The sequence below is a fragment of the Pollicipes pollicipes genome, unplaced genomic scaffold, assembly GCF_011947565.3.
Source record: "Pollicipes pollicipes isolate AB1234 unplaced genomic scaffold, Ppol_2.1 Scaffold_2555;HRSCAF=2994_pilon_pilon_pilon, whole genome shotgun sequence".
NCBI lineage: Eukaryota > Metazoa > Arthropoda > Thecostraca > Pollicipedomorpha > Pollicipedidae > Pollicipes > Pollicipes pollicipes.
The window spans coordinates 32,205,871-32,228,051 of record NW_023596136.1 but is presented as its reverse complement, the minus strand read 5'-3'; the positions used below and the strand labels follow the sequence as shown (position 1 = coordinate 32,228,051).

Sequence of the window (22,181 nt, the reverse complement as noted above, 5' to 3'; positions counted from 1 at the left end):
CTGCGCCCTGACGTCCGCCCGATCTAGGCGAGGCTCTGAAAGCCTTCTGTCACAGACTCCGCGTGCCCGAACTGGACTCACCCCACGATCATGTGTATGCCGCGCCACTTGCACGTGGAATCGTCTTACGCCAGATATAATGGCCCTAGCATCAATGACATTTTCACTCAGGTGTGTCGGATTGGTTACAGACTAATTGTGCGCATCGTGCATCCTATGTGCATTTCTTTAACAAAGGCCGTTCGTATCTGAATTTCATCTGAACTAACTGACAAGTTCGTCGTTACGCTAAGCACATGTGCTGACTGGGAAGTCGGAAGAGCCCACTGTGGAGATTTTCATGAATACATACATGCATACACACATACAAACATAACGCCCTTTGACACCTATCTCACGTCCAAAATGCCAAGAGCAGATCACAGACGGGATCGCTAAGGGGCAAAGCGCGTGGGAGGAAGAACAGCAGATGGGCCCTTGGAACAGCACCTCATGTCACGAACGCGCACCGACCACCCAAAACAAGGCCATCATGTAGCGAGAATCCACGAGCGAAGCCATTGGTGAGGCATCAAAGCCGAGCACCTTCCGATCCCGCCCAGGTTTCACGCCGCATGGGGACAGAGGACCGCCGGAGGACGGCCGAGAAGGGCCAAGCAAACCAGAGAAGCACACTCGCGTAAGACAAGGTTCGCAAAATCCCCCGCCTCGCAGGCGGTCTCGAAGTCCGAACTCGAGTCAACCAGTGCGGAGCGGACCGCTGTAACGCAGAACTTTAGGCCAGTCGTCGCCCCAGGGCATCCCAACACGCCCGCCTTCCAAGGTCCTGAACTTATCCTGGCCCGTGAAATGACGTATGCGAGAGGAAACTGCAAGTGAGCACGAGCGGGAACAAACGAAGCCCATGGCCGGAGCCTGCGAAGACGTGCAATAGCAGGAAAACCGGGGGAGCGTCACATTGGGAGGGGGGGGGGGGGGGAGGGGGAGGAGGGGCGGCACTCAGGCCTGGGCGCCCTGTACACGGAGGCTTGGCTGGCACTCTGTGCTAGACGACCAAAGCCATCAACATGTGAGTGGAGGAACTGAGACGAACAGCTGAAGGGTTGCAGTCAGCTCTACATGTCTGCCCCTCCCCGCCCATATTTTCCTATCCCCCAGCCATGCCTTTCTAACCCCCGAGCCCCCCCCCCCCCCCTCCAGTCATGTCTTCCTACCCTCCCTTCTCTCCTCTCTGCTACACTCCTGACCCGGGTTAGGTGCGAATTCGCTGTGTAATCCGTGTAAAAGACCCTAAGACGCGCTGATGAAGCGGGGCGGGCAGGATCCGGGGAGAGGAAGGGAGATGGACGCGCTGATGAGGCGGGGGGGGGCAGGATCCGGGGCGGGGAAGGGAGAGGGACGCGCTGATGAGGCGGGGGCGGGCAGGATCCGGGGAGGGGAAGGGAGAGGGACGCGCTGAAGAGGCCGGGGCGGGCAGGATCCGGGGAGGGGAAGGGAGAGGGACGCGCTGATGAGGCGGGGGAGGGCAGGATCCGGGAGGGGAAGGGAGAGGGATGCGCTGATAAGGCGGGGCGGGCAGAATCCGGGGAGGGGAAGGGAGAGGGACGCGCTGATGAGGCCGGGGCGGGCAGGATCCGGGGAGGGGAGGGGAGGGGAGATACACCGCTGGCACGCGTGTAGCCGGCTCAGCGCCGACCCTGCTTGGCGTTCATGCTTGTAGACAAGCGCCGTGTGCTTGGAGATCTAAATATATATTTTATTGAAACACCAGGGCTGGTCGCAAAAATGAGGGAGGAAACAAGGAAAGCAAACGAGGATTGAACATGGTGAAACTGAAAGGCAAACAAGCCATGTGTTCAAACCCTGTTGATACGCATCAGTTAAGTGCGTGACCTGCACGAGTCGCCACGAGTAATGCGGGTCGTACAAATGCGGGTCGTAATGCGGGCACAAGCAATCACCGCCCTTGCGATTGGTAGCGTAACAATTTGTTTGCGACGCGCAATAGTTCTTTATGCAAATTTGGTCGGAAACTCTGCATTGAGATTAGTTGTTTATCACCGGTCAGTTAATTTCATGGCTAGCATGGGTCTTCACAGAAAATTGGGTCCGGGATGACGGACGTTTTCATTCGAGAAGAAGCTCCTCATTTGCAACACGCACAGTTCTTAGCGAGATTTTGGTGTAAAAAGCGACGAACATTGCGGGTCATTCTATACCACCGGACCGATTTAACGCAATCTCTCGCATTGAGAGCTGTTCGAAAGCCCATTCAGTCGTGTGAGCAAGACTGTTACTGTTGTTTGGCTGGCTCATGTTGTTTGCTTTCAAATTCGGCAACGCGTTGATGAATCACTCAGACCACGATCGTCGCAAGTTCTGAAGGAATTGTCGGGAACTGAATTTATTCTTTAATTAACGGACTCCGTCCGCATCTCCGGCAAATAAAATTAAATCTTCCGAACGACTGATGGTAAACATGCACGAAATGATCGTGGAGAGACGACAAACGCGGTCGGACTAAATTCCTTCAGCTTTGATTTTTAACTCCGCATGCATGGCCCATCGCCAAACGAGACAGTTTCAATACAAAAATGACAAAATTTTGATGGCACACAGCGCAGACGCCGTTCACTTACCCAACCAAGTCAGTACGCATCTCAAGCACACAGGTCTGATGACTTCAGACCGCTTTTACAGACTTCACTGCCATATCCACTCTACGGACAAATTCATTACTGGACAGAATCTACGTGCCATCACTTTGCTAATGAGACGAACGATAATACGACGGGACGCCAAACACTGAGTAAATCCAACAGCATGCCTATGTTACGGATCCCTCGCCACGTGGCTGATCCATTATGAGCCTCCGAGCAGGGGCACCGCTTTCTATGCTTTGAGGAAGGGGTGAATCCCTATGCTAAATGAGCACCGTTATTGCTTTTCTGAACCCCCCCCCCCCCATGCATATATGGACAAAAGGGAATTCTAGATCGATTAAATTCATCCAAATGTATCCGAACTTCTGGTACACTAAGCACCTTAACACGTCACTTCGAACGTCACGCTCATTTTTGCACTAAAAAAATATCATGTTTAGTGCCTTTTTAGCACGCCAACTCACCCTATATCAGTCTGCCAACGTTACCAGATTTCCATAATAATACGACTGGATCGAGACACAAAATTGTGATATGCCGCAACTTTGTCAAGTACTGAATTGTCCAAATAAAAAGTGACGACACATTTTCCCGAATAATAGGGCGCATATTTGTAACACAATGGTGGGTGTGGTGACCTTTGGCCGTCATTTTCATGGCAACGCACGAACAGCGATAATGGTAGTCAGCTATTCCACAGCCGTCAAATAGTGATACAAACGAGGCCCTATTGCGGTCAATGATGCGCAACAGCTGCACCTGGTGCAGGTCGTTGGTTGCCCGTCTATCTTATCGGTGATGCACTCCATTTCAAGGACGGATGTAGATAACCGTTGCAAAGATTGCACAATGGAAAATGCTTCATCTCAGAGACGGAGTTAGACAATTGCTGCAGAGGCTGCGGAACGCTGTAAAGGCGAATAACGGCCAAATCAAGCAGGATAAAACCCTAAAACCACCTTTAGTTTTTTCGTAAGGCGCAAGAGCTTCCAAAGAATAATTTGGAAAATTGTTGCACAGACCGCCGGGTGTTGCAATAGCAGTTTATGACAAACAAAGCAGGGCAATTCTTTTGAAACCAAAACGGGTGTTTTCGCAAGACACAGTCGACCAGAAGGTTTCGAAAATGTTCCAAAACATTGCAGGGTATTGCAAAGGCGTCTTTCCGCCAAACGAAGCAAGATTGCCCTTTAATCATCTCCATTGTTCTTGTAAGGCACAGAGGAAGGCACAAGACCCTAGAGATTTGGGAAAATGTTGTAAAAAAACGCTACAACGCTACAAAGTCCTTGTAGGTCACAAACACGGGTACAGTGCGGGCCACATGGTCGCCCACATTTCTCGCCTTTTCGCTTGTCGCGAATAGGGCAATACTAAAGTAATACGCGTACATTAGGTGGGAAGGCATACTATCGCAGTCGCATGTTGGGTGTGTCACACACATCGTCCGCATGAACATTTCCCAATCTGCACGCGGGTGCTCATTTCATTCCCTTCAAAGATCCTTTCTTCACTGTCAGTTGCGAGCAGACCTTCCCGCGCAGCAATCGCACTACGCGTCCTGCCATACTTCGAGACAGCAGTTGGCCTTTGTGGTGTACTAGAACATCGCCAGTGGCAGGGACTTGTCCGGCATGTGCCGATCAATCCTGCCCACTGAGAGGCGACGGTGGTCAGCATGCAACGGACGCCCATCCCCCTCCAGCGTCATTCGGTGATCGCCCGTTTTTATCTACAAGAAACATGACACATCCGGTCCGGCAGCACAAGAAACATGGCACATCCGGTCCGGCAGCAGTCATGTAAACCGCTGACTGGACGGGGCCCAGGCGCGCTCACGGCAGCTGACAAGCAGACACCGCGCACGGCCGAGCCGCCACGCCAGCTGTGTTATGTGACACTGGCACCGTCATGACGTCATTCAGGTGAGGATATGGCAGACCGAGTCCCGCCCGCAGGCCAGGTGGGCGCCGTGGACCGCTTGCAGGGCCCGACGTCCTGCCTACGAGCCAAAACATTTCATCGTTCAGAACTCAACTCTCAGAATGGGACTGTGCGCCCTTACCCAAAGATCCACATCTGGCATTCTGACAGATTCCAGATTCCAGCCATGATATCCTATAAATACATGATCAGATTAAACTTTCACGCAACATAATGTCAGAACATTTCTCCACAGCCCTCTCCAAAAATGAAAAATGCTTCACCGGAGAGCGGCACCTCTCAGGTCGCAACTCAGCTGTGTGTACGTAGCTAGAAATGTGTAATATGGACTGCGCAGTCGGGTCTCTTCGATTTTTCCCGGGGATCTCAACATCTCAAGCGCTGTATTTGAAACTGCCATTTTTAAGAGATTCTTCCATAAGACTGCGCTGAACACCAGCAGTGCCGTATTTACATCAGCAATGTGGTTTACAATGTGTTCAGGGAGAGCCGCTGGTTCCGAACTGTAGATTTCGAGTGACTGGAGTCGCGTCGGAGGGGTGCGTGATATATGACCTCCAGGTGGAGAGCTTAACGTTTCTCCGCATCTGAGGTGTGAATTCAACTTGCACGGACACAAGATTGACCGATGTAAGCAGCTGACTTGCTATCACAGAAGTTAAAGGGCTTCGCACGTGTTGCACCATTGTACCACGTTTCCACGTTTTGCCATTTCGCTCGAAAACACGTGCTTCGAAACATTCAACAGCATTCTTTTAGTCTTACCCAAAAGTGGCCAAAGTATTCCTTCAGTAGTCTGGCCAGACTGCGACAGCCATGAATCGTATGACAATATCCTTACTTTATATGCTCCAGAAAACAGGCCAGTCCAACGAAGAAGCGAGACGCCTCGGGACGCACAGCGAGTAAGCCGCATGGCAGAGGGTGGAGTTCAACTACCACTGACATACTCGACGTGCGCAGGAACGACGGAAGCGGTAAGTTTACACAGCCAATCATCAGAGTTCCAGCAGCCTGGTGCCCGCTAGACTGCACACTTATTAGCAATGACGTTCGAGCATTACCGAGGTTATTTGCAAAAGGCTGTTTCAACCATAGGCTCTTGCTTGACTCAGGCATGCCGTTGATTTCACTTCTTTTGAAAACAGTAGTTCAAGTTGAGCTGATCAGCAGTGGCGCATTGTTTATGCAATGTTTGCAATGGATGTTTGTGTGCACCCATGACAAATGAGGCGTGCAAATTACGACGATTTTTTGAAAACATACTTACCTTACTGAGCAAACATCATCCATACAGATAGTTGCAAACAAGTCAGCCTGCCAAAGCGTTAAGTAGGGCCAGGCGTCAGGTAAGATCGGACAGGATCGGAACGGACCTGATTTAATGTGATGATCGTATTGGATCGGACTGGATCGGATCGAGTTAGTCACACAAAGCCCCTCACACTTCGCGAAATCTTTGCAAACCGTTCACCCGCCAGGCCGCCACCAGCCCCCTCGGTCGTGACGTGATCATCCCCTGCCGTCATCAGCCCCGTCGGTCGTGACGTGATCATCCCCTGCCGTTATCAGCCCCGTCGGTCGTGATGTGATCACCCCCAAAGGCGCGCCGGCGCGCACCTAATGTCAATGGGCGGGGCGATAGGGTCGTCCAAACCGACTGGCCAAACTTATGATCGTCGTCGTGGGTGAAAAATCCGGCACATGCGGCACCGACGCCACCAACTTTAGGTGAAATTACCATAATTTTACCGGATTACTGCAGGATGGTCGCCCCAGCTTTGCCACCTGAACTTTTGCGAGTTTCCCCACACGTCGCCATCGCTATATTCGAGGCGAAACAGCGCTGTTTAGAGCCCGGACCAGCTGATTGCGCTCTACTTGATCAAAATATTTGTCTTCTGTATACTTTGTGACACGACAGATGCAACTCCTAGTGACATGTTAAGCAGCTCCCCCCAATGCAGCGTATGCTGTGGCAGCTTTTAACGATGTCACTCGCCCCCCAAAGGAGGAAGCTATTTGAGGGAAATATCCCGACACCAACCTTTTCCGGAAGGAAACTAGCATCTCCGTGGAAAAAAAACGGATCTCCTTGTGCACAGACAACCTAGCAACATGCAATGCGATTACCACACCGGCGCCAAGTGAAACAGCATGTATGCATGCACCCACGGAATCAGGCAGCAATGGCCAAAGCACCAGCCTGTTGAGTGCAGAGTCCGTGTGTGGACAGCACGTCTAACCCAGAGCGCTCCCAACCGCAACAGCCAGAGCGTGGCCAGCCGATGCGACGCGCGCACTAACCCTGACAGGAGGCGCGCCGGCTCCTGACGGTGACGACAGCGGCGGCGGCGGTGGTGGCGCCGGCGACGGTGGCGGCGGCGGCACCGGCCGACAGCGCGGCGCATGCGCGCGCAGCTCGACATCCTGGAGGAACTGGGCGCCGCACGTGGCGCACGCCGGCGGTCGACGGCCGGCGGACTGACCTGGCAGTGGACTGGGCCGCACGGCTTCGAGCCGCGGCGGCAGCGGCAGCTGCGGCAGCGGCGCCGTCGGCAGCGACACCAGCTGGCGCCGCTCCAGCTGCAGCCGGCAGGCGCGCTCGTGCTCGCGCAGCTCCGCCCGGCTGCTAAACTCGCGCAAGCACGTGGCGCAGACGGGCCCGCACGGCTCGTCGTCGTCCTCGTTGAGCGTCAGCCGCTTGGCGGGCGGCTGGGCGAGCGCGGCGGCCGGCCGCTTCTGACCGCGCGCCGCCGCCCTCCCCCTGCCACTACTGCCCCTGCCGCGAGCGCTGGCCGCCGCCCCACCCCGGCCGCCGCGCTGCCCCTGCTGAGGCTGCTGTAGCTGCGGCTCCTGTTGCGGGCGAACTTGCGCTTGTAGTGACGGCCGTTGTAAGGGCGACGGTTGTGGTGGCGATTGCATCTGAAGCTGCATTCGTTGTGTTTGTTGCGCTTGCGGTCGCATTTGTGCTCGAGGCTGCGGATGCATTGAAAGTTGCATATTTTGGCGCGAATGCAAAGTGCTTGAGTTCATGCGCAGCAGCTGCTGGTTCCACTGCGCCTGCTGAACATCGTTCAGCACTAGCACGGGCGTGCCCTGCGTCAGCTTAGGCGTCCAGGAATGGCCAGTGAGCAAGACCGGGCCGGTCGGCACCTGAGCCGCACCAAAAGTCAACTGCACATCCTGCTGCACTTGGTAGTGTACGGCAGGCGCGGCTACACGCGCCGGCTGCCCTTGGTAGCCCATGAGCTGGACCGGCATGCCCCGCTGACCCACTGAGACGTGTCCACCCAGCTGGTCGGGCTGCGGCATGGCCGAGCTGCTGCCGCCCATCGGCGCGTTCGGCGCCGCCAAGTACCGCACCGCCGGCGAGCTGGGCGGCGCACCAGCGGTGCCGGCGAGCCGAGCGCCGGGCCCGCTGTAGTGCCGCCGGCTCGCCATGCTGCCGGCCGGGCTCTGCGGCGTCGCCGTGTGGCGGGCGTCCGGCCGCGGCCCGTGCGCCGGCGCCGGGAGACACCCACCGTGCGCCGAGCAGGCCGCTGCCGACCTCTCGGCCTGAAACGGAGATGGCCCGTCACACGGGGAAGAACTGACGGCCACGTCGGTGAACGGGGAGCGCCAGGCGAAACGATGGACGGACAGAACGGCATGCCTTGCGGCAGAGCAGGCGAACGTAGCGCGCACATCAGCACCAGAACAGCGCGGCGCCTGGTGTGGGTTCCAGTGACCGCTGGCGGGCCATCCACAGCCAGCGCCAGTCACGCGACACTCGAACCAGCCGACGCTGTGTGGCGTCCCTCCCGCCGGCTCGACATCACAGAAGGGCGACTGCTTCAAATAGAAGTGTTTTACATACAATTTTAATCCCAATCAACCGTTTTGTGCCCCACCTCACACTTTATTTTTAAGCTATCTGCTATTTCAGAAGTCACGTGGTTTCCATCTTTCGTCCATCTGACCAAGATTTGCCAGTTGGTAACCATGGGCCGTCCCGATGTTTCATGTGCTTCTTCGCTAGGGCACCGGCATGTCACGGCCGACTCTGCCCCGCTGTGACGTGACGCAAGGCGACTCCCCCTTCCTCCCCTTCACCATCTAACATTTTAGTGACCCACGTCAAGGGACGAATATTCAACTGACGCTCCAGCTCTATTGCTCTAGACGCTCCTCATGGTGGTGGTGGTCACCGTCATTGAAGCTTTAGGACGCTCTCAGCTGCTGAGGTTATATGCCACAGCGTCGCCTGCCCCCACCCTGGCAGGAAAGCCGCGGGCGCCGGGGGGGGGGGGGGGAGAGGGGGGGGATCAAACCCCGTACTTCTGGTTTCCCAGACGCACTGTGGACGCGTTCACCGCTTCACTTACCCTGTTTACATGGGTAGCCCAGAGTAATTCGAAGTAAGATCGGAACGGATCATGCGACCTTAAACCTCTCGCAGGTGTGTTTACATGGGAGAGACCGGCTTTACGTCGAATTAACAGTCGATAGTTCGATCCCGCTTAGTTCGAATCAAGGAACGGATTATGGGCGAAAACTGCGCTTTTGCGGCAAGATGAAAAAAAAAATGTCGGTACTATGCGTATGGATGGCGAATGCCAAGAGCCATGGTGGGCGCGAGACGGGTTTGAGGGCGAGGGGGAAGATGGACTCCGTTGGGAAAATGATCTGTGCGGTACTCATTGGTTGTATAGCCACAGCACAAGCCGTAACATTCAAAACACAAAAGTTGCGTGGTCAGCACTGCCCATATAGTTAGCCTGCCAGCACTGCCCATATAGTATCATGTCTGCCCCATAGTTACTTTTACATGAAAATTTTACTAGTGGACCCAAGACATGTGAACGTCGTGCACTGCGAGGAGCACGATCACAGAAATCTGAACAAAACAGGAAAAACTGATTTACAGATATTCCAGCACACATTTCTGTTGGAAACAGTCTCTTTGATCACAGGTATGCAATCAAGAATGACAAGGAAGTGAACTGGTGAATAAATCTATAAGCTGCTTCATGGCAATGTCAGAGATGATGTTAAAGTAATATGTGTTAGGCCATCCATACATGACAAGAACTCCAAAAAGTGCAAGCAAGGCTACTGCTTCCCATTCTGCAATGTAGATTATGGCTTGCTATTCTGACTAACATTATTTATAATGACATTTAAGATACACCTGGAGCCTGTGCCACCTGAATATTTGCTGACATGCAAGGGCTAGTGGGAAATCAGCATTTTCTTCCATTGGCCACGGACGCTGCACTCGAAATCACATCGCGGCTGGACCTCTCTACACACACCGGCGAACCGCCGCACACAACGCCGACAGAGACTGCCTCTACGCGCCCCGAGCAGCACCTCTTATCGTCCTTTCGAGCCCACCCGCAACACAATCGGCGTGCGAATCGCCGGCACCCCCGCTTCCCACGCCACCGCGTCCACACGCAGTTTCCGGGCTGGCCGTAGGGCCGGGGTCGCAGGGACGGTAAACTAAACAAACCATAAATCTAAAGGGAAACTTGAAAGGGGACCGCTACACCCACCCCTGAACTTCAGAGATCACACTTTCACCCCACGCCGCCGTCCGGCGTCTCGACGACACTGGCCGCGCGCCGGGTCTACAGCTGACAGGCGCTCGCACACATGTCCGATCTGGGCGTGCAGGATCTTGTCAACCGTGACGTCATCCTAGCCGTCGGTCACTGCGTTCGCACGCCTTTTCAGCCACGCAGCAGCTGGCTGTGGCCGGTCGCTGCTCCACCGGCCGCGGGAGGCTGCTCCACCACCCCACCGCACGCAGCACTGGCGCTGGCGTCCTTCCACTTCCAGGCGAACGTCTACGCCTGCTGCCCGCCGCTAAACCCCGCCGCAACATCGGCTGCATCCACCTCCATGCCTCCTGGGTCACAGCTGCCGCCGCACAGAGCCGCACGTCTGTCGGCGTCCGCACGCTGATACCTCCCAGGGCGGTGATGCCACTCATGCCGAGAACGACGTCAGCACCCAGCGGTCGGTCGGGCACTACCAGGACCTCGAGTATCACTCGACGGTCGCTGGCGTCCGTCCACTTCCAAGACCCCGAGCGTCACTCGATGGTCCTTGGTACCAATCACCATGCTGCCGGTCCCGCAGCATCCGACTTCCCGTTGGCGGTTGGTCCGGCACTACCAAGGCCTCGAGCATCACTCGACGGTCGCTGGTATCAACCACCATGCTGCCGGTCCTGCATCATCCGAGTTCCCGTTGGCGGTTGGTCCGGCACTACCAAGGCCTCGAGCGTCACTCGACGGTCCTTGGTATCAGCCACTCTGCTGCCGGTCCCGCAGCATCCGAGCTCCCGTTGGCGGTCTGTCCGGCACTACCAGGACCTCGAGCATCACTCGACGGTCGCTGGTGTCAACCACCGTGCTGCCCGTCCCGCAGCATCCGTGCAACCCGCGTCCACCAGCGCCCCGACCATCCGCCCGTTCACCTCCAGCCAGGTGATGGGCAGCGCGCCCCCCAATGGCGGGGAGAAGTCGTTCGCGCTGACGCGGCGTCCCCCGACTCGCTTCCCGTCCGACGCCGCGAGCAGGCGACGGCGACGTGGCCCGACTCACCGCACGTCCAGCAGCGTCGCAGTGAATGCCTCGCCAAGCGCGTCATCGGCTCGCGGATGCGCCCCTGCACGCACCGCGGCCGCTGCCACAGCGACGCGTCCATCGCTGAGCACGGCCCGTGCCCGTGCGAGAACGCTCGCTAGGTCCAGCGCGGCGATCCATCGTACGCCGGGATGAGCCGGGTGTCAAACGGGCCGCCTCCATCCCGCGTGACGGCCCTGCTCCCGCTGGCTGACGCTGGTGTCGTCACGCCACCAGCCGTGATTCATCACACCGCCTGCAGCCGCTGCCAGCGTCTCGAGCATTCTGGCCGAAATAGCTTGTATTCGAAGTCACATCGCGGCTGGACCTCTCTACACACACCGGCGAACCGCCGCACACAGCGCCGACAGAGAGACTCCCTCTACGCGCCCCGAGCAGCACCTCTTATCGTCCTTTCGAGCCCACCCGCAACACAATCGGCGTGCGAATCGCCGGCACCCCCGCTTCTCACGCCACCGCGTCCACACGCAGTTTCCGGGCTGGCCGTAGGGCCGGGGTCGCAGGGACGGTAAACTAACCATAAATCTAAAGGGAAACTTGAAAGGGGACCGTTACAGACACTCACAAACTTACCACATTCTGATCAGATGGGCCACCCAGCATCATGTCATGTACTTCGCCCAGCCCCAGAAACATATTACCTACACCAACACTAAAGCATTTATGAGCAACTTGCAACAATGGGCTAAGCTACAGAAATGACTCCTGAATGCTACACAGTTAGTGGTAAAAATTGTGCAATTATGTTGTTTTTCCCCACCCAATGCAGCATCAGTACCCGAGGGCAGCACTGCCATTCACACTTGGCATGGACTGGCGAGTCAGATCGCAGCTATGTGCTTTCTTGACATACCAGGGTTGAAATACTTTGATATCCTTGCAGTCAACAGCGTTGGACTGATATGGACTGATGGCTGGGTGACAAAAACAGCTGTGTTCGTACAGTCTAAAGGTCATAATATGTGAACCAGCCAGAGAGCTGTGTCATGATGACAGCAATCCTACCTCAAATTTTGTAACAAATTATTCATTATGACAACAGTTGAATTACATACCTCATGGCTTGCAGACACCCATCACAAAAAAGCATCAAGGTATAAGATCTACTCACCAGTACAAAAACAGGTAATGATATGCACCACAGACATGTCCTCCGAGCAGCACGTGCCCTGGTGTTGGGCATTACTTCATTTAGGCACTGTTTTCTTCCACATGAAGTAACAAACCTAGATTTACAGAGTCAGAGCACCGATACCAGCTATTTTCATCCAGTGTTCACATTTGCTTTCTTGACGTTTTGAAACCATCATTGGGCAATTTTGGTCCCATCATTAAAGAAAGTTCACATTCCGAGCTGACTGCAATGACCTATATGTGTTGATACTTGGTATCACGCAGCGGTGGACCATGCCCAGGACAGTGTGTAGGCATGTAAGGCGAGTGGGACGATGACCCATGTCTGAGTGAGGAGAACAGTCACGGCTCGGGGCGGTGTGCCACGGCAACGCCGGCCGGTCGCACGCAGATCGCGTTGTGGGTATGAGCCTTGGAAGCGGTATAAGAGGTGCTGCTCGGGCGCGTGGGGGGGGGGGGGGGGAGTCCCTCTCTGTCGGCGTTGTGTGCGGCAGTTCGCCGGTGTGTGTGGGGTGGTCCAACCGACATGTGATCTCGAATAGATATCATGCAGGAATTTTTAAGTTACCTTTCTCACACAAATTAACCTGACAAGCAGCCAACATCCTAATGGGAGGAACGTCTGCAAAAACCATCCTGGGGCTTTGAGGTATTCACTTAATGAAAGGAACTTCGAGGCATTCTCTACAAGCATTTCGAGAGCAATTCTAAAATTAAAGTGAGAACAAGGCAAAGCTATGTACAATGACCGTGCTACCTCCACATGGTTTTTGGAAGCATGGAGCCTGCCCCAGATGTAAATTAATCTAACCTGAGACGGAAAGATAACACCAAACAATGCTGACGCCTGCTGGCTGCATAGATCAAGCGCCTAACAAGGCTAAATTACGGGAGCATTGCTGTGCTGCCAGCCACTTACGGCCCTCAATATTTAGAGTACTTTCAACACCATGGTTTCAACCTCACCTTCTTTCCTTTTTTCTTTTCCATCTTGGACTTGGATCGTCTTAAGCAATAGCTAAAAACGCGTGGGAAGGCGGCAACACCAAACGAAGCTGAAATGGCGTTGAACAGAACTGCATGCGCCAGGCAGTTTTTTGACAGCTGATCACCGATAATTCGAACGAAATCCCTTCCTGGACGGATGATCCTCTCACGGGAAGGGATTTGTGCCGGCGCACGATTCGAATCAGCGGAACGGCGCTGAGCGTATACGTGGGCCGGATAGTTCGGATCGAGGACGAGCCCCGGCCCAATTCGAATCACAACGGCCCATGTTAACAGGGTAACCATCGGCTCCCCTCTCTCACCATGGCTGTATTCGGGGTCACATCGCGGCTGGACCACCCCGCACACAACGGCGAACTGCCGCACGCAACGCCGACAGAGAGACTCTCTCTACGCGCCCGAGCAGCACCTCTTATACTCCTTTCGAGCCCACCCACAACACGATCGGCGTGCGACTCGCCGGCACCACCGCGTCCCACCTCGCCGCGTCCACGGGCTAACGCATCGCCCCTGAGTCGTGACCGTTTCCCTACGTTAACACTGTCCTGGCGCGCGAGCTATTGCCGCATATGGTCCACCGCTACAATGCCCCAGGTCAAGATTTCGTTTCAAGGAGCATATTGCCTAGCGCAATCTTTGTCGCTTATTCAGATACAAAACCCAAAGCGGTCTTGTTTGTCTTTTCCCTTGCCGATCTGTGTGGCAAAACGCCAGCGCGGCGTGACTGTGCGGTCGGGACGATTATGTGGTGGTGTGGCGCCATCTGCTAACGCTTAGTCAGCCGGCCCGGCCGAGAGGGCCACCGCCTGCAGCGTCAGCGTCATGTGTACAGCTTCGCTAACGCACATCAGCAAGTCAAATGTAATGTCATGCAACCGCACACCAACAAAGCAACCCCGCTGCCGACCGCGCCCCGCTCTGTGCGCCGGGCCAGCGTTCTCCTAAAAGCCACCGTGGTAACAACAGTGAACTTGTGCCCTGCCTGTCTTCCTCAAATATTGCAAGCAAGCTCCGCTTGCTGTAACGTGATACGGGGAGGCCCTCCCTTCCTCCACCTCACCACCCAATATTTTACTGCCACCGCACAACGGGAACGGGCGTCGGACGGTCCTGCCCAGCCGGGCCCAAGTGCGATACTCGGTCACCTTCGGCCGTCCTGCCCAGCCCGGCCCAAGTACGACATTCGGCCATCATTGGCCGCTATAAGTGCATCACCTTCGAAAACGAAAAAAAAATACTGTGACCGTATTTGAAATTTTCTGGCACAATTTACCCTTGTTGTCTACTACTAAATGCATGTATAGTTGCGTTCCCCAAGTAGCGCTCATTCGGCCCCCTTACTCTCTCGCCCTGCTCCCTAACTCCCGTTCGACCTCAGCATTGATATTCGTAGTGTCATCCGTCCACGCTTAGTCAGCCTGTCCGGCCGAGAGGGCCGCCGCCTGCAGCGTCAGCATCACGTGTACAGCTATGCCAACGCAGACCAACAAATCATGTTTAATGACATGCAACCGCACACCAAAACCACCCCGGTACCGACCGCACCCGGCTCTGTGGGCCGGGCCAGTGCTCTCCTTAAAACCGCCGTGGTAACAACAATGAACTTAAGCCCAGCCCGTCTGCCTCAAAATATACAGTAAGACGAACGGTCTGTGGGAAAATACGCACGACTCGCACCGCGTCACATGAAGAGTGACAGCGCGTGGGCGCACCACCCCATATCCACCCCTAAATTACTCACGGTGCTTGGACGCGTATCATAGCGTGTGTGAACATGTCATAGCCGTATCCAGTTTTCCAAAGCAGAGGAAGCGATGACGCGCGATCTGAGCGTGGCCTATTGAAGTGGCCGCCACACGGCGAATGTCAGCTGTTAACGACCATGGTCCCTGTGCACTGCGACACCCTCTCGTCCTCCTTTTCGCCGTTCCTGGACTCGCCTCTGACTGAACTACCGTTTCATATGGTTTACAGCATGAAGGGGGGGGGGGGGGATGGCACGTAATATGCCTTTAAGTGTTTCACGTTTCAAATGTTTCCTGCGACACAACCTGCCCTGAGGCGTTTTTGTGCCAAAAAATAGCATTTTCATTCCTGCCGTTTTACGTGCATACATATTTCTCCATTATCTACACAGAGCAACGTAGTGTTGACATAGGCTGGACACTGTAGGTGGACACTGCACATCCTCTGTCTTCACCTGAGCAACGCTCCGTCACTGTGTATGCTCCGCCACTGTATATATCAAACGGGCGCATAAACAGCGGCCAAATGTCAAGTCTCGCATCTAAATGCCAAGGTCTATGAATGCAATGACAGATCGCAAGGCTCTTAGCTGTGTGAAAAAAGTTCAAAACTGTCCCGTCGGTCCCCGCGTGGAACACCCCGTAAGCACGTGGAGTGCTACCGTCTGTTACAGGCCAGTAGCACCCGACGGCCCCAGACCACACGACCCATTTAGACACGGCGGTTCAGTCAAAACTGGGCGCCAAGAGATATCCCATGCCCCCAACCTATCCGACCCGATGTCCAGCCCCCTTCCAGTCGCGCGGTCGGACGGAGATGACATGAGATCAGCCAGCGCAAGACGAGGCGCCAGGTGGCCGGCCACGGGCCACCGCCGCCACACGTGCGGCACCACGTGCGTCGGCCCGGCTCGGCTCGGACACGGGCCGGAGGCGGCTACCATGCCGCTGAGGTCGCGCGCTTGAGCGCTACCACCCTATTAATGCGACTCGACACGAATTGTGCACATTTCCTCAAAGACCGTTCGCCTTGCTGTATATTTGAGGAAGACAGGCAGGGCACAAGCTCACTCTTCATACCACGGCGGCTTTTCGGAGAACGCTGGCCCGGCGCACAGAGCGGGGCGCGGTCGGCAGCGGGGTTGCTTTGTCGGCGTGCGGTTGCATCACATTACATCTGACTTGTTGGTGCGCATTAGCGAAGCTGTACACATGACGCTGACGCTGCAGGCGGTGGCCCTCTCGGCCGGGCCGGCTGACTAAGCGTTAGCAGATGGCGCCACACCACCACATAATCGTCCCGACCGCACAGTCACGCCGCGCTGGCGTTTTGCCACACAGATCGGCAAGGGAAAAGACAAACAAGACCGCTTTGGGTTTTGTATCTGAATAAGCGACAAAGATTGCGCTAGGCAATATGCTCCTTGAAACGAAATCTTGACCTGGGGCATTGTAGCGGTGGACCATATGCGGCAATAGCTCGCGCGCCAGGACAGTGTTAACGTAGGGAAACGGTCACGACTCAGGGGCGATGCGTTAGCCCGTGGACGCGGCGAGGTGGGACGCGGTGGTGCCGGCGAGTCGCACGCCGATCGTGTTGTGGGTGGGCTCGAAAGGAGTATAAGAGGTGCTGCTCGGGCGCGTAGAGAGGGTCTCTCTGTCGGCGTTGCGTGCGGCAGTTCGCCGTTGTGTGCGGGGTGGTCCAGCCGCGATGTGACCCCGAATACAAGCATTTTAGGTCAATGACCTATTCTGACCTTTAAGAAGTCCATGAAGATGTTCAATGCGTTTCCTGTCATCAGTAAACCAGAAACGAGTACCAGAAACCACCTAGTACAGCAAGCCCTAAAGTAATAAAGCAGGTTAGTCTTGACCTTGTTCTGACCTTCATAGCTGACCCTAAGTCGATGGAAATTGGTCATTCAATTGCTGTGTTGCCTAACAAAGTATCTCAGAGCTTCCTTAGAAACTGACTTGTCTGAATCCATGGCATAACTGACCTGCCGCAGGTCAGCGACCTTACAATGCACATATAAGTTTGTAACACATACGATCCGCTATTCTATTGTCTGCTGCTATGAACAATTTGGCGCGGCTACGCCGCGTCGTTCGGAAACCATTCCGGGAAAACCCTCGGGGGGGGGGGGGCAATTTGACCTCCACCCGAGCGCGTGTTAAAGTCGATACAATAAAATCTCAACACAAAACAGAACGAAGTAGCATTGTGTAAGCACGGCCTCAGCTATTCAAAACTTTGTCATTCTGGTTGGGATGGGCCGCACATGGTTTGAAACTTGATGCACTTTAAAAATGACAATGGAGGAAACACCCCCCGGTGAGGTAAAGCCAAGATGGCTTGGTAATATGCAGAGCCCAAACGCTGTACGACCGAGACCATGGCCTGAACAACAACCGAGCTGATGGAGTAAGCCGGGCTTAATGGCGCTAGATCTGCACGATCATGAAGCGAAAACAATCCGGTCAACCGCCAGGGAGCTTGGCGGCGTTTTTCCTCTGCTGACGTCCGTCAGTTCACAGTTAAGCTGTGATGGGGCCGCTCACGTGGATCAAAACAGGTAACAGCATGACAGCAGTGCTGGAAACCGCAGATGGCAGAGGCTGATAAAGCGGCATGCTTCGGTCCAGCGCGCAGGCCGATACCGCTGGAGACGGCAACACTGGACAGCCCGCTGCTTCGCCTGCAGACATCTTCTCCGAAATGTAGGTCTAGCTTAGTGTCAGCCGGACAGCGAGCAAAGCGAGTAAAGCGAGCAAGCAAACAGCCAAACAAAAACAGCAAATCAAGAGAGCGAGAGCGGGAGAGATCGAGTGAGCGAGTGAGACGGGGAGAGAGAGGGAGAGAGAGAGAGGAGAGAGGAGAGAGGAGAGAGGAGAGAGGAGAGAGGAGAGAGGAGAGAGGGGGGAGAGGAGAGGGGGGAGAGGAGAGAGAGGGGGAGAGGAGAGAGGGGGAGAGGAGAGGGGGAGAGAAGAGAGGGGGGAGGGAGAGAGAGAGGGGGAGAGGAGAGAGAGAGGGGGGAGAGGAGAGAGGAGGGAGAGGAGAGAGGGGGGAGAGAGGAGAGAGGAGGGGAGAGGAGAGAGAGGGGGAGAGGAGGGAGAGGGGGAGCAAGGAGCGGTCACACAGCCGACCTGCGGCCTGACCCGGGCGCTAGCCGGGCAATAGAAGTGTTTAACAGACTCAAACACACACGCACCGCCCGGAAGAAGACACAAAGACGGCCTACACTTCGGCCCGCGTTGACAGAGACGACCACTTGCACAAAAACTTCACGCACAAAGCATCTGCACCGGCGCCAAACGCTTGCGTCCGTAAGAGACGCAGGCAACCTCCAAGCACACAATGCCCCTGCGCAGGACCGCAGGCTGGAGTACTGACCGCATCACAGTAGGTGTAGGGCGGCACAGAGACGAACCGGTTCTGCTGGCGCTGTACGCACCAGAACTGGTTGTATCCGTTCATCCCGAGAGCACTGGCGTGGCTCCGCCGGTCGCTCACGCGCCCCAGCTGGCCCCCACCCCCGACTGAGTGCGCCCCCGGCCGCAGTCAGGACCGGCCTGCCCGTCCCGCCCTGCCGCAGCCCGCGCTGAGCGCAGCGCCACCTACCAGCGCGAGGACAGCCGGCTGGCGGTGCGGGTGCGGGCGCGACGCCGCCCTGTGACCGCCCCAGTAACGCCCTCGGGGCACCAACGGTGTTTGTGAACAAGGACGGCCTCTGTCCGAAAATATCCCACCCGCAAGAACAAATCCAAGGCGGTCAATGGCGCCGGGACCCCGTCCGAAATGATGGAGAACAACTTATTTGGAACTCTTAGTGCCATCTGGCAACTCCTACACGGCTGTTGGCACTGAGCCCCCGGGTATCACATCATATATCGCAGTGACATACGCACATTGCGAGGCGCGGTAAAGCCGCCCGGTCCGGCCCCGTTACCGCCACCCGTCGGCAATGGCCTCCGGGGCGGTTCGATTCGCGACGGGGGAGGGGAGGGAGGGCGAACGGCTGGGGTCCGCCTGCGACCCGAAGCAGGCCGGCGCACGACACAAACGCAGCCACAACGTATTCGAAAATAGCTATGGACACGCACGGGGGCAACGCGGAGCCTGAAGGAATAGCAGGAGTCGTGCGATTTGTAACGCTTCACTCTGGTGACATGCGTTCTTCTTTTCACTATTGCCCATCAGAGAACCAGCGTGAAAAGCCTGACTATACTCGGTAGTAGTCCGCTCGCGTTGCGCTGCGCCCCGGCCCTGGTCGTGGTCGGGCCGCGTCTGCCTCTCGCCGCGCAGTATGCGTCAGTTTATAAAGCGCGGGGCCGCTGGGCGGCGCTGGCGAGTGGCCTCGAAACACAGGGGATGAGGCGTTCTAAAACCTTCGACGTTGCGCAATTTTAAGTGCACATGTGAGCCCTAATGAAGCAGTCGAAGCCTAATGAGGCAGCAGAGACGCGCTATGCCACAATCCATTGTATAAATAGACTACGGCTACGGATACCATCATCCGGCTTATCTAGTGATGAGCACAGAAGACGTAAACAATTTGTTGCATGACCTACAGCAGTCGAAGCGCCCTTACCCCACCACCCAGTAAACAAATTCATGCATCGCACAAGCATTCCGTCTTCGTTAGTTTTGTTAGCGAGGGTCCCGCTGACGCGTTACAGATTAGTACCAAGTAGTGTCGCATGTAGTGTTATCCACAACACATGTGGCTCCTGTGGCCTCTTCTTTAATGAAATGCAGGTAACATGCCCTTCCAACAACTACCAGTTTTTTTTTTTAAATGATGGCAGCACGCACTGACGTTGTATCAAACGGCACTGCATTGTACTGAACTGTGAAATACGGTCGGTAGATGCCAAATCAATTGCCTTGGCTCTCGCACACGCGACGTTGCAATCTATACCGCGTCCTTGTTGGTTCGATTCCCCATCAATGCACCGTGACATATCAAACCGCGATCCGCGCCGTTCACACCGGCAATCGTTCGGATTTACACTACAATGAACGGCATGTACTGTGACTCACACATGCGCGCAATCCACACAGTTTACACCGGTAATCGTTCCGACTTACACCACAATGAATAGTATACATCGCGTGCACTGTAAATGTTGGCGCAAGCGGATCAGTGTACGGTCCACGGCACGTCACCGGCCGCCGCCGGCCAACACTGCACGGCGTCTCAGTTCGAAAACAATGGCATTGCTAATCGGTGAACATCGGGCTTCTTTCGCCCGGATCTTGTTAACTCACCTCCAGCTTTCACGCTCTGCGGCTGGGAGACAAAGGCATTGTTAATCGGTAAACATCAGGCTTATTTCGCCCGCATCGCAATAGGCAAGGGCCTTGGACATGACTGAATCTTGCTCGCGGTTTTTCTGACGTGTCATGGCGAATCGAATCCTTCTATCACAAGACAGCGGCATTGCTAACCGGCGAACATCAGGCCTATTTCGCCCATATCCTACCTCCCTCTTACGCCGATACGCAGCTTGCTTCTTCAGACGTCTGACCCTCGCCGACTGAGGCATCACAAAGCAGCGCTGACTGTACCGCGATCACTTGCTAGGCCCAAAAGGACGCCACCCGAGCCACACTGATCAGTACGCACCGCGCGTAGCAAGGGAAGCAGAGGATCAACATGAAGACGCCTCCATTTCGCGCCGTAAGACATGACGCCTCCGCCCAGGGACATTAACTTCAGCACGGGCTTCAGCGAACAGTGAAGACCGGAAACTTATATTTTCAGTACAAATTTTCAAGTTGACAGTTGTTTTGATTGCTTCGTATGTTTTTTTCACTGTAATTTATCATATTGCTCCGCGTTCACGCAGTGGACATAAAATTAATTGAAGATCCAGAATTGCCACTTCCATCACTAAAATATGCACCATGATCACCAACTGCTTCGGCAACCCAAAGCGGTCAGCGTATCACCAGAAGGCCGACATGTGGCACAAAGCGTGCAAACCCGTGGAAGAGAGCAAAGTCCATTTGTGAGCCCGTGCCACGTGATACGTGTGACAGTACCATCTCGCATGGTACACGAGCATTCCCGTGTCGCTGCGACCCACCGTCGTCGAAATCTTAGTGCGAGATGGCTTAATCGGTCGGAAGTAATTTATTACGGCTGCCAGTCATGTGATTAGACGGTCGTTTAATCTTGAAGCAAACTCCGACGCCGGCCGAGACACCGGACGGCGCCGTCCCGTCGCGGTGCAAAAATCCGCCATGCATCCCATTAACCTGGGCTCATTTGCGAGCGACAATGTCAAAACGTGATCAACAAAAGACTGACATGGAGAGAGAATAAATCGGCCGACACGCTGATGTAGTTTTCAAAGTTAAATTATGAATAGTCTGGGAGGCGTGCTGTCACGGCCGGCTGTCGCGTAGATCGCCGGAGCGGCTGTTGGAATGCTCTAGAATGTTCTGGCATGCCAGAAAGCTCGTCACCTTACAGGTAACCCCGGCGAAACGAACAAAGTCGAAAGCTAGATAGCATCGACCTCCAGGACGTTTGCGATCAAAGCAACGGTCCACACGACGCTCCGTTGACCACCCCGGTTGGGTCACAATTGCTTACGGAGGACACGTGCTCCGGCCTGCAACCGGATGCATATATTTTTTCCGTGCATGCGTTTCCAGGCAACCCATGTAAACAAACGTTCGTCAAGTTGGCGCCACATTCACATTCAGATTCAGGCCCATATTCGGGATTCACTGGACTCCTCAAATTGGCCTGAAACTTTACATACAGATGCAGTTTAATCTCCTGAGCACAATGAACACAAAGTCTCGGACCGGTACGCCCTATTACAGGAGATATATCCAGACAAAAGATCCCATTAAAAAGGCGGACTCCTTCAATTCTTTCTCAACTCCGCGCGCTGGTGGAAATTGACCTCCTGATAATTATAGATACAAAGTCTTGGACCGGTACGCTGTATCAATATGTATATATATATATATATATATATATATATAAAATACGCTTCATGCGTCCAGAAAATGTCAGTCAAATCTAAAG

General features: G+C 55.1%; 1 protein-coding gene across 1 annotated transcript in view; it reads right to left on the bottom strand.

Moving 5' to 3' along the window:
- Window positions 1–18,610, bottom strand: part of LOC119100408 (aggrecan core protein) — a 63,323-nt gene extending 44,713 nt beyond the window's left edge. The window contains exons 1-3 of the mRNA XM_037223509.1: window positions 18,527–18,610; window positions 7,209–7,322; window positions 7,097–7,153 (exon numbers count right to left, since the gene is read on the bottom strand). Coding sequence (XP_037079404.1) covers window positions 7,097–7,153; window positions 7,209–7,322; window positions 18,527–18,610 — 255 coding nt within the window. The remainder of the gene's footprint in view (window positions 1–7,096; window positions 7,154–7,208; window positions 7,323–18,526) is intronic.
- Window positions 18,611–22,181: the final 3,571 nt, after the last annotated feature.